This window comes from Fundulus heteroclitus, chromosome 15 (genome assembly GCF_011125445.2).
Source record: "Fundulus heteroclitus isolate FHET01 chromosome 15, MU-UCD_Fhet_4.1, whole genome shotgun sequence".
In the NCBI taxonomy this organism is placed as follows: Eukaryota; Metazoa; Chordata; class Actinopteri; order Cyprinodontiformes; family Fundulidae; genus Fundulus; species Fundulus heteroclitus.
In genome coordinates, this window is record NC_046375.1 from 19,963,391 (window position 1) to 19,975,718 (window position 12,328).

Below are 12,328 nucleotides of genomic sequence, written 5' to 3' on the forward strand. Positions count from 1 at the left end.
AAAAAGGGGGGAAAAAAAACAGAAAAATAATCGCTCTTCCTCCTTTTTCCTCTTTTCTTTTTCTCTGCCTCCTCGCACGTCTTTAGATAACAAATACGCCCCTGCTGTGAGCCTAAACGGTTTTATATTCATCCTGGGAGGAGCCTACGCTCGAGCCACCACTATCTATGACCCAGACAAAGGCAACATCAAGGCTGGACCCAACATGAATCACTCTCGGCAGTTCTGCAGGTAAGAGATAATTAATGTGGTAGCACCATAGGTAGGGTGGGGGTGGGGGGGGATCCTCCCCAGTGTGGACGAGTAAAGATTTCTTTAAAAGCGTCGCACAGGAGATCTGACCTGCACGGCGCTCTGACATTATTGCACAATTCAGGCTCATTAGTAATGCGTCGGCCTTTGTGTTGGCACGCCGGCGGAGGGGCTGCAGGGGGAAGAATGTTCTTGGGCCGTTTAATTAAAACGTGAACAAAGCCAGCTGCGGGGCCCGCCGCGTTTAGTTCAGCAGCAAAACTTCGCCCTTGGTGGAGAAACCTGACACGCAGGCTTGATTTTTTTTAGATTAGCTTGAATAGTAAACGTTGCGGCGCGTCGTGCTGAGACGGAAAAACATCCGTTCGGTGGCAGCCTGTTGTGATTATTATTATTATTATTATTGTGACTTTTAGACAATCTTGTTTACAGCAGCTGCAGTTTTAGGCTGAATCCCATTTCCTAAATGTAATAATAATAATTGAAATTTATTGATCTCACAATGGAGAAATTCACTTCTGCATCTTAACCCATCCCCTTGGGGAGCAGTGGGCTGCCACTGTGTGGCGCCCTAGGGAGCAATTGGGGGTTAAGGGTCTTGCTCAGGGACCCAGAATGGCAGCTTGCGGGAGTTGAACTCAGAACCTCTGGAACCGAAGCTCTGTGCTCTAACCACTAGGCCACCACTCCACCCATGTAGGCAAGTCCTCTCCTTTGACTCATGTAGTGGTTAAGGTAACCAGGCGAGAAATGGGACACTCCTTAAAGGAGCCCAAAAGTTGCACCGATCAGGTTGTTATATATTTCCATCAAGTAAGGAGATCTAATAAAATTGGGATCAGGGTTTTACCATTTAAAAAGAAAAGGTTTTGTTTTTGGTACATCCACCCCTATGTCACAGCGGTCTTTGTGATTTTAAAGTGTGTCAACAAATAAAAAGAATCTCTGATTAGATTTGTCTTCTCCTCCTTCCAGCTCAGGCACCCAGCATGGTGGGTCTAGTTACCTTGCAGAGTAAGGTCAGATTTGTTCGACAGAAGAAGGAAAACCGAGTTATTCCTCCCGTTGCTTAATCGGCTTTGACGTCCCGCTTTTGATTTTTAAGCAACAAATTGGAAAAGGTCACAAGAGCTGTGAGGGAGAGAAAGAGGGCAGGCAGAGCCAGAGGCAAAACACGAAACAAATGTGAGAGATAATTTAAAGCGTCTAAAAGGAAATAGATGATCTAAATGTGTCTACGTGCAACTATTCTCATTCAAGTACTAAATACAATTGAGAGTTTGAGCTAATTGCAGGCCAAGCGTGTAATTGTGTTTTCTTACGTGACTGAGTGTATTTGCAAGCGCAGTTCCTCGCCCTTCGTTTCCAGGAGAGCCCCTTAAGAAAAAGCTCTCGTTTAAGGCCCCTCGGCTGTCCCCCCCGACTCCACAGAAACAACCGGGACACCCCAACTCTGTAAGAGGTAGGGTTGAGGATTAAAAGAGGTGCGGGTATAGTGTTTGTGCTCTAAAATAGGAAAGAAAAAAAAAAAGCTCTCCCTCCATTTTCGAGCACATAATAGCTACTGAAGGCGATAAATGAAAATTAACAGCGATGGGATCACACCTTAATATCCTCGTCAAGACGAGCTACCGAGGCGTGCAGTTTCCTAAATAATAAACTCAATTTCTAGTCCTTTAGTTGTTTTTTGCAGACATTGTCGAGGGGGGGGGGGTGGAGAGGAAGGCATGGATGAAATACATTTGGGAGGCAATTACAGAGCGTGATCTTATGGGCAGAACGCGCAGCATATATCACGTTGTCAGAGTTATTGATAAGCTGCGCCAGCGCACGGCAGGCAGCTGTTCTGCTACATTTAACTAAGTCTGACGCAACAAGAGGCAGGGAAGGGGCCAAAACAACAAACTCATTGTTGTGTTTGGGGAGGGGGGGGGGAATCACTGCAGCGAGGGCTCCTGCAGCCGAGGATGAAGCTTGGCAGGTCACCATGCAGGAGAGCAGTCATTCAGCACCGGGCCCTCAGCAGGCCCCCCCCCCCCCTTCCCTCTGTTTATCGGGACGAGCAGCTCCAGGCTGCGCCCTGTGCCCTCTCCGCTGGATCAGCTCAGCAGATCCGAGGCGCGCGCTAATAACCTGCCCCGCGTGCCAGCAGTGCCGCTTGCTTCCTGCTCCTTGTTCGCCGTGCGTGTGCGCGTGCGTTCGTTTTATTCCTTTTAGGCGCGCCACCTTATGTAAATGCAGATCGTTCCAAAGCCCGATAGGAGTACAAAGCTCTAATCAGCTTACGGAACCCAAGTTTTAATCCTTTCCACACACAAACTCCTGCTTCTGTTTCTCATATCAAATGAGCCCATTTGTACAGATATTTGCTTTTTCATTAGTCTACCCCCCCCCCCCCCCCCTCCCTTGTGCCCTCGAGATGTAACGTAATGCAATGTGTGATTTTACTTTTGTTTCCTGCACTGGAAAACCGTCAGGCGATCGCAGGCACAGCCGGCGGCACGACAATCAACGTGTTTGCATAGATAAGAGCGTCTGTTATCGGAGGATCGACTACACGAGCTACGTTACGCCGACTCCCAGCTGTGTTCTCGTAGCCTCAGCTGAAACACTTCCATAAAGCTACTTATAGACGCCGATGACCTCTAATCGCCGTTTTGCCCCGACAGCTTGTTCTTAACCGGCTGGGGGTTTTTAAACAAACTTTTACCAGTCCAGTGGCTGCATGTTGCAGCTCCAGGAAGTTAGGTAACGCTGGTCCCAGAGGTCAGGGACAGGGACTCTGCTATTAACAGAGACACAAAGCGGCTGAACCCGGTGTTTTTACTCCACCGCCCCGAGGACACTTACTTAACAAACACGTTCAGGAGGCCAGTGTTTTCCTTTGAGGACTTTCCGAGCAAGTAAAGCTGAATTTATTGGTGCTATTCCACCTCTTCACCTGATTTTATACACTCGGCTTAAAGTTTTTAACTTCACACAGAAGCAGATAAACATTTATTTGAATTAAAAAAAAAAGTCAGTTCTTTTACATTAAAGAAAGGGCAAATAGACAAGAATCCAAGGTCGTGCTCTTGAAACTGTCCGTGGCCTTTTTTCTAGTATTCCACAGTGATGGTCGAAGTTTCAAGAAAGGTTAACGTACATTTTTATTCAGCTCTATTGAAATAACTTATTGGTACACTCTCATGAAGAGGTTTGTCAGCTACGTTTTTCATTTTATAAAAGCATCCTTCGTTGCAAAATCATCAATGGAGGTCCCAAAGCAGTCCCCAGAACAATAAACAAACCTTATATAAGTTAAATAGGTAATTAGTTTTATTAGAAATCTAGTTGGGTTTTTTTTTACATCTGGAATTAAGAGGGGGCTCAGTCACGAAAAAGTCGGTAAACACTTCTGCAGTAGTAGAAGTCCCCCCATAAGCATCAGCAGACAGTTTAAATGGTGAATTGGAAGTCTCTGCTTCATATAGCCCACCGTTGTCATCGATAGGAATCGAAACCAAAGGGATGTTGGTGGTGATGGAGAACTTTTCAAAACTGAAGGTTCTCTGATTAGCATGAGCGAGTATCTCACCAGACCGGCCTCCTTGCTGCTAAAGCGAGGAGGAGGTTAGCTTGTGGCTATGTCGGCGCTACGTGTAGGGGGAGGTTCTGGGCCTGACACAGACATCACTGGTGCCAGCCGTTCAGGCCAGGCGTAATGACGTCTCAGCTCCTGACAAGGTCACGTAGGAGGCGTCCCCGCAGCGAGACACGAAAGGATGCTATGAAAGCAAACCTTGGTGTAGCTTGTTACCAGCTGCCAGCCCATGTCAGATTCATATGGTTCCTGAAATTTGCTGAGAAATTGCTTTAAAGTGATTTATATTTTTTTCAGTTATTCGTTTCTCTATCATTCCTGTCCTTATAATCCAGTTTATTTGGCCATTGAGCTGCAATAAATGTGCAACATAGTATCTGTGGGACTTTGACCTGCACGTGCACCGTGAATTAGCATTCATTCCACACGTCGGCTTTAAAATGCCAACTCCAGGCCTGACTACATTAAGAACCTCATCCAGCCTTATGTTTCCACTAGGAACCTCCGGTCGTCCGATTTGAACTTACTGATGGTTCCTCGGACCCATTTTAAGACCCGAGGAGACCGATCTTTTAAAGCTGTGGCGCCTCGGCTCTGGGATGAGCTACCTTGTACCATTCGCTCTCTTGTTTGTATAGACACCTTTAGGAAACAACTAAAGACCCACTTTTTTAAACTTGTTTTTTTAGCTCAATACTGTGTTTTACTGTTTCTGTATGTTGTTTTAATTTATTTTTTATAAACTTGTGCAGCACTTTGTGACCCTGGTCTGTGAAAAGTGCTATAGAAATAAAGTTTACTTACTTACTTGGAACAAAGCAGCACTATTTTTTCTTTAACGGGCTCCAATCTCCATCCCCACAACTACGTTCAATAACTGGGACTCCTGTGTAGTTACATTTCCTTTTTTTTCTTGTCTCCCTGCTGTGCAGCGCTGTCGTCCTGGATGGGAAGATCTACGCCACGGGAGGCATCGTGAGCAGCGAGGGTCCGGCCCTCGGCAACATGGAGACGTTCGACCCTAGCACCAACACGTGGACGCTCTTGCAGTCACTGCCCTGCCCGCTCTTCAGACACGGCTGCGTGGTCATTAAGAAGTACATTCAGAGCGGCTGACGGTAGCTCCGACATGGGATGGTAACCGGGTCGCAGCCAAACACCAGCCGGACTCCCCCACCCGCCCCCGTGAGACGGCAGCTCAGAGCCGGCCGACCGTTCGGTCCGTCAGCATCGATCCACACGGCCAACCCCCCCCAAACCTTCCCCACCCGTGAAACGAAACCCCGTGCAGAATGTACTCATGTTCTACATGCTACTTAGCCATGCCAGGTGACAATGCCTAACCTTCTAGTGCTGTACGTGTCATGGTAGTAGTCCATCCTCTCATCCAACAGGCACAGGGACCCTCTTAGTAACTTATGAGCTTTTGGGTTTATTTATGTGAAGTCGTCTTTTCGGTTGCGTCTCTTCCGGATCTCAGTTGAATCCACCACTTTCCCCCCCGTCTCCGAGCTCCGTGAAAGCCATCGCAGCTCCATACTTTTTGTCATTTTGAGTCATTATGTTCGCCAGGTCTTGGTTCCATAGAAGTTTCTTTGCGGCGTCTGGACGGTTCCAGAGTAGCGGCACTGTCATGACGGGAGGATCCCCCCCCGAAGGAGCCAAGCGGCTCTGTGTGTGAATTCACCAGGCAGTTTCAGAAACCAGATCGCGGCCTCTCTAGGACCCAGTTTGAAATTTTCAACGAATCATGAAGCGTTGAAGAAGATGCTCAAATCTAGGTCACACGGAGTTCACAGGGGGAAAAAAAATGTTGGGATTTCAAGATTAAGTTGCACATGGGAAAAATAATCTGGAGGCTTCCTCCCTCCCTATGCCTTTACTTTCTGGGACAAAGCTTACATTAGGGGAGAGAGGAGGAATTTCTCTTTCTGTCGCCGTCTGATCTGATACCGAAAGGGGGCAAAAAAAAAAAAAAAAAGCACAATATTCACCTGTGACTGTTATCATAGATGTCATCTGTTGATCCATGGGTTCTCTCGTCTTTCATCTCCCCCCCCCCCTCTATTTTCTGATTTATACGGTGTGTTTCATTACAGCCCACAAATGATGTTGGGTTGGTGTTCTGTAAATACAGGAAGGAAATATGTATATTTTACAACCTGAAAACAATTCTGTATAAATGTTTTTAGAAAAAAAAAAAAGACTCATAGGCTGGATTCAAACATATGTCTGTAAATCTGTACCCAAAAAGGAGCGACTAACAGTTATTATTAAACCCTAATACATATACAAGAACATGAATATATTGTCAAGTCTGTTTGTGTACAGTCAAGTGAAGCCCAGGTACGGTGCCCTGTGAAAGTACTCCTAATCCTTGAACTTTGTCACATTACAACCATCTTTGCGCTGCTGTTGGAGTTACAAGTATTATGTCTCGACCAGCTTTGCAAATTGGTAGACTGATATTTTTGGCAGTTCTTTTAAAATTAGCTCAGATTGGATGGTGAGCAACTGTGAACATCGGGTTTCCAGTCTTGCCAGGGTTGTGGTCTCGCTGGAAGGGAAATTTCTGTCTCAATCTCAAGGCTTTTACAGCATTTAACGGGTCTTCTTCCAGGATTCCTCTATATATAGCTCCATCCATCAACTTTTGACCAGCTTCCATTTCCACGGGGCTCCGCACATCCATCTGGACTTGCTGCCATTGGTAGGGATTTCAATACCACATTAAATGGAAGAACCAATCAGGATCGACGGACGTGATTTTCGTACATGTGCTGTATCAGAGAAGCGATTGCATGGATTCAGAGAACAATGGCGGCTTGCAGCGAGGAAGCAAGCCGCCACATTGATGCCGTTTCATCAGTGCTGTCCAATCTACCGAATAGTCATTCTTTAAAGGAACACCAGAGAACGGCTTTGAAGGCTTTTGTTAGTGGGAAGAATGGTTTCACCCTTCTCCAGACCGGGTTTGGCAAGACCTTGATCTTCCCCAACGTCAGCGTCACGGGTCGGTTTCGATGCGAGTGGTTGAAGTAGCACTTCAGTAAAGATGACGGATAAGTGGTTCATCCAATTATTAGCAAGGATTTTTGATAAGGCCCCTCCTTCTGAAATACATCGCCAATGGAGCGATCCCAGATGGATGTGTGGAGCTCTGCGGAACCAAAATCCGTCTGAAGAGAGTCAGGTTAGCATGATGAAACAACCACCATGGATTATTAAGGGTGTTCAGTGATGCATTTGAGTTCTGTAAAACACAGTGTTTTGTTGGTTAAAAACAATCAATTTTGATCTCACATGACCAAAGCCACTCTTTTTTTCCCCTCAGATTTGCTGTTTCTCCTACATTACTTTCTCCTGTCACTCTTCCCTTATTTGCTGGGTGTCGAACCAATATTCCTCTCAACGGATCCTCCTGCCTGAGCTGTAGATCTCTGCAGCTCCTACAGAGTTACCATGGTCCTCTTGGCTACCTCTCTGATTATCCCGCTCTTTGATCGACCTCAAATTTAGCTGGAAAACCCTGTCTGGTTGGGTTTACCTGGATCCAGTTAGATGAAGACCTTTAACGGCAGCTGCCTGCACTTGATTTTATTTCCAAGTATCAGAGTGATGGGACCTAAACAGAAACGCGCCCCACAACTTTTCGTTTTGTGTGTTAGAACCTTTTCCTTTGACTTCACAATTATGAGCCATCTCATTAAAATTCATTAGTGGAAAAAGTTCCCCCCAAACAGATTCTCCCCATGTTTGCTGCAAAACAGATGGGTTTTTGTATATTAAGTCTGCACCTTTATTCAAGTATATCAACAGCAGTTTATTGAGAAATACAGTAAATTTCAAATATAACTTACACCAAAGTAACAATGTGAATAGGTGTTTAGAAATACACAAAGGAACGGAACCGACAAAGCTACAAAACCTAACAGAAGAGTGGAACGAAAGAGGGGAACAATTCAGGATACAACAAACCATTTCCTTCTGCATACTGGACTAAGTAGTCTCATCTACCAGACAAAAATTGGTTGTTAGTCCAAACTGGCTACAATTTATAAAGGAAGGAAGATCACAATGTATGACATTTAACAACCCAGATTTTATGTCCAAAATTTAAATTTAAACCCATATAAAACAACTTTTGGCAGAAACTGAAGACGAAGTGAACAACATGGAAAGAATCAGTCGAGTAATGTCTCTTTCACTGTGACGCACAAGGCAGAAACTAACTCAACTATCCTTGTGCTAGTCTCTTCCAGTATGTCACAGTCTGTAACCACTCAAAAAAACGAAATAAAAAAAAAAAAAAAAAAAAAGCTGAAAGGGCATTTTGTCCCATGTTGAACCTGAGAGACCTGTAAACCCTTTAACCCCTCCCCCTCCAGACGTCAAATAAACCTGCTACACAAACGCTACGCAAATGCACGCTTAATGCTCAATGAATGTTAAACTTCCTGACGTACAAAAAAGACATTTTCATGAATATTAGATGTAAAATATTTGCTAATAAATAGTAAGGATGAGATGAAAATCTGCACACAAAAAAAAAAAAAAAACGTGGGGGGAAAACAAAGGCGACAGTTGCAGAAAATGCATTCGGGGAGGGTGAGAATACGCAGGAGGAGCAGATCGACGAACCTGAAACTAAAGCTTTAAAACACAGTCCATGTCATATCCTTAATGCAATCATCACCTGGCTCAAATTCAAAACATACAAACACAATCAGAGATATAAACAACTCTTGGATTACTGCAGCAGCTGCGGTTGGACTCTTCTGGTACCGAATAGGATACTGTGGATGTTGTGACAGTACTTTAGCACCCAGTATACAGATTTCGCATTAAAATAAATTAAGCTGAGGTAGCATTGTTTCCCCCCCCCCCCCCACCCCTCCTCTCTGCAGTAGTCCGAGTACTAACCTGTCATCGCCAGTTTGCATACCGTCTTTGCTTTCGTCACCAAGGATAAGAGGGAAAAAGGCAGAGTAAGAGCTGACCCGAGAGGTTTGAAGGTAGCTTTGAGGAAAAAGAAGCGGCCGTCTCTGGTCCACGCCTGCTCGAAACATTTTCAAGAAGCACGACAATGCTATTAAACCTTAATAAAGCTTCAGTAAACACAGAAAACTTATACTGTGACGGCCACAGATGAGAATCCAGCTTCTCCAGTCTGCTGATGGTGTAACACACTGTTGTTGGGGGGGGGGGGAGGGGGTGGCTCTGCCTAGAGTGGCCTTGTTCATTAGGTCTTCCCCAATCACGCAAAAACAATCTCAATTCAAGCAAAGAAAAGCCGTAAAAAAAAAAAAAAAAAAAGTAACAATTGTCAAATATACAAAATAAAACAGTAAACGACCCACAGATATGATGAGTTGAAAAACAGGCGGCCAATGAGCGGGCGCCGACGTGTTAGCACCTTTTGGAGGGAGCGGGTGAACGGTTGGCACAACAAATACTCTCATCATCGGACTGAAGACTGACCTCCCCCAGCTGGCCTACTACCTGACAAGACGTCAATACATTTCAAGAAAGTTACAAGACTTCCAGTGCTGCAGACGCGGCAGGCGAGTTCCTCTGGTGTTTTACGTCTGCACGTCTTTTACTTAAGATCTATTTCTGTTGCCTGTTGGTCGCGATTAAAACATTTTAATTAGACTAGCCTTGATATATCTATAATCTATTCTTGCCGTAGGATCACACTCCGTGGTTTAGACCCGGTCCATCTAAAACCAAATTAAATCTGTTCCATCAGGGTTTAAAATAAGGCACACGCTAGGCAGTGCAACCTACAGTCGCCTTCCTATTTGTACTTCCAGGTCCTCAGTCGGGGGTGTTGGTGGGTAAAATCAACAGGGGGAGGCAAAGCTCGACAGGAGGGAAATGTGCGGACACAAATATGGGCTAAAAAATAATATGGACTTGTAAGTCTTGCCTTTTGATCTTTAGAAATAAATGTCTGAGAAATTCAGGTCCGTGCAAGTGGAGAAAGACTTTTGGATTTGTGAATATCTGGTAAGACTCAAACCTAATTATTAAGATTTAAGCAGGAATACTTAAAAAATATTTGGCCCCATTCTTCCAATAATACATAAATAAATTCCTTAAAGTCTGAAGCCGTATATTCAACTCATTTTAGTTTTATCCAGGCCTTACATGGTCCCATGTGTTGCATTGTAATGTGCTAGAATTTGACCATGACTGTGGATCATTAAATGTCCCTCAGAGGTGATTGGTTAACCTGCACCACATGTCCACTTCAGCCTAATAATGACCTGAGCACTAACAACTCTGTCCATTGATTTCGAAGGGTTAATCTGATTAAGAAAAAAAAAAAAAAAAAAAAATGCATGAAGTGCTGCAGCACCTTACCTTCCTATAATAAAACATTTAACAACTCATACCAGCTATCAATAAAACATACTTTATCAATGACATTTAGAAATGATAGATATAATCAATTATTTATTTGCCAAATTTTTCACAAATCATTTATTTATTAAATTGTTTTGAACCTGCATAGTGAACTCGGCTTCCTTCTGTTTGTGCCTTTTAAGTTTTGGGCAAATTTTCTACACCTCGCTAGTGATTGGACAGCGACTAACCAAGGCAGCCAATCATAAAATAGCTTGTCCTGTGACGTTTGGAGCCACAGAGTTACATGGCTACGTGCCCTTGATAAAATGATGCGCAGTTCAGAATCAGAATCCAACAAGACACGAAAACCTGCATTGCAAGGTTGTGATATGCTTTTAAAGAGGGAGGCCCTGTTTTGATTCTGATCTGAACTTCGTTTTTACCATCGGCTGGTATAACATCTAGTAGGAATACGACATCTTCCCTGCTTTTACACAAAAATATGAACCAAAATTAATACCATAATCCAATCGTCCCCCCCCCCACCCCCCCAGACATAAATAAAAATGATTCCTACAGCTGCAAAAAATAATCTAGCATATGGATTATTAAATGTTTTGATGTTTTTTGTTGCAACCAGAAGTATTTCCATGCAGGTAAATTTAGCCAGCAACAGGTGAGGGAGGGGGAGTGTTTTGTTACTCTACGCTCCACATAGCCAGAGAAAAATAGAAGTACTTTAAACAGCAGGAAAAGGATGAAAACTTTAAAACCTTTGTGTAAACAGTGCCTACTCTGTAAAAATAAGGCCTTCTAGTTGATAGATATTAATACAGCTCAACCAATAGCAGAACCCTCTCTGCTGATTGGACACTTTTGACTGGTCATCGTCCAAATCGGCCTGAAGCGTAAACTTAGAAGGTGAAAGCAGCGAGCGGCTGAGTTTTACATGCAATTCGATGCATGAAACCGAATCAAAAACGCTCCTGTTTTCTACTGGTACTGAAACCTGAATTTCCCAGACATTTTATTAGAGTAGGACTTAAAAAACAAAAAATGGGATTTAAAGAACAGAATATTTTTGGCTGAAATGTGCGGCCATTGAAACCTTCAAACTGTGAAGCTATTCAGAACAGGAACGAGTAACTCATAAGGAGGTCTGTGAGCGACCGTGCGCGGTGAGGAGGATCTACACACTGCTCTTTTTAAACCCACTAATTCAAACACTTGGGGGGGGTCTTTCCACGCCGGCTGACCACTATAATGAACAGGAAATGATTGCTCGTGGTCCTGCTGCGCTAAACTCATCACCTAAATCTTCTCCGCAAGCTTTTGTTCGGGGGGGTTCTTCATCTGTGGCTCAGATATCGAACAGGTCGAGCAGCTGAAACGGCAGAAGGAGTTAGCAACATAAGAGCGCGGTGATAACTGGCCCGTACGGCGAGGCGTTCCACTCGGCGCTGCGATCCAGGAACGAGGGCCGTCCTGTTCTGAGGCAGCGCTCGGCATTCACACTTTTGCTGGTGAGGGTCTCAGTGTTTGTAGGTACGTCTATGAGCTGCCCGCTGTGGAAAGAAGCGTCCGGGTTGTCGGGAGACGTCGCCCCGAACTGTTTGATTTTTGCGAGTTGTCCGAGTTGAGAAGTGTTCCCGAGAGCAGCATGGATATTAGGATAGCACCCGAGTAGCACCAGGGTCGCCCGTCACTGTGGGTGTGGGGGTGTGTGTGTGTGACCCGCACACCTGCAGGTGTTTGGTTGCGTTAAATGGGGTCTGGATATGGCCGGGTTCCTGAGACGATAGCACCAATTAACGTCCTCATCCTCACAAATCAACACTGGTCTGTGAGTGTGTGTGTGTGTGTGTGTATTGTTTGTTTGTTTGCGAGTCTTTGTGGTCCCAGGCTGATCAGGATCTCCCTGAAAAGTATCTTCTCTCCACCCTCACAGGAATGTATCAAAACGCTGGAGTCTCTCCTCCATCTCCTGCGACACAAACAGAGAAACGCACACGGATCAGCACAAAAACCGCTTAATCTCGAGCCAACACAGCAAAATTGGATGTGTGTACAAGGCGTCTTTGCGACCGCGGTTTCGATATTACTTGGAAATTTCCCACAGCAAACAACAGCTTTCACCAT

At 44.7% G+C, this 12,328-nt stretch overlaps 2 protein-coding genes across 2 annotated transcripts in view; one reads left to right on the plus strand and one right to left on the minus strand.

The window, feature by feature from the left end:
• The window catches only part of LOC118566199 (kelch-like protein 29), a 92,037-nt gene extending 85,907 nt beyond the window's left edge, over positions 1-6,130 (plus strand). Inside the window, exons 5-6 of the mRNA XM_036147618.1 lie at positions 87-231; positions 4,768-6,130. Coding sequence (XP_036003511.1) covers positions 87-231; positions 4,768-4,951 — 329 coding nt within the window. The 3' untranslated portion in view covers positions 4,952-6,130. The remainder of the gene's footprint in view (positions 1-86; positions 232-4,767) is intronic.
• Positions 6,131-11,959: 5,829 nt separating this feature from the next.
• The window catches only part of atad2b (ATPase family AAA domain containing 2B), a 94,737-nt gene continuing 94,368 nt past the window's right edge, over positions 11,960-12,328 (minus strand). Inside the window, exon 28 of the mRNA XM_012866682.3 lies at positions 11,960-12,173. Within this exon, the coding sequence (XP_012722136.2) occupies positions 12,132-12,173 (42 nt within the window). The 3' untranslated portion in view covers positions 11,960-12,131. The remainder of the gene's footprint in view (positions 12,174-12,328) is intronic.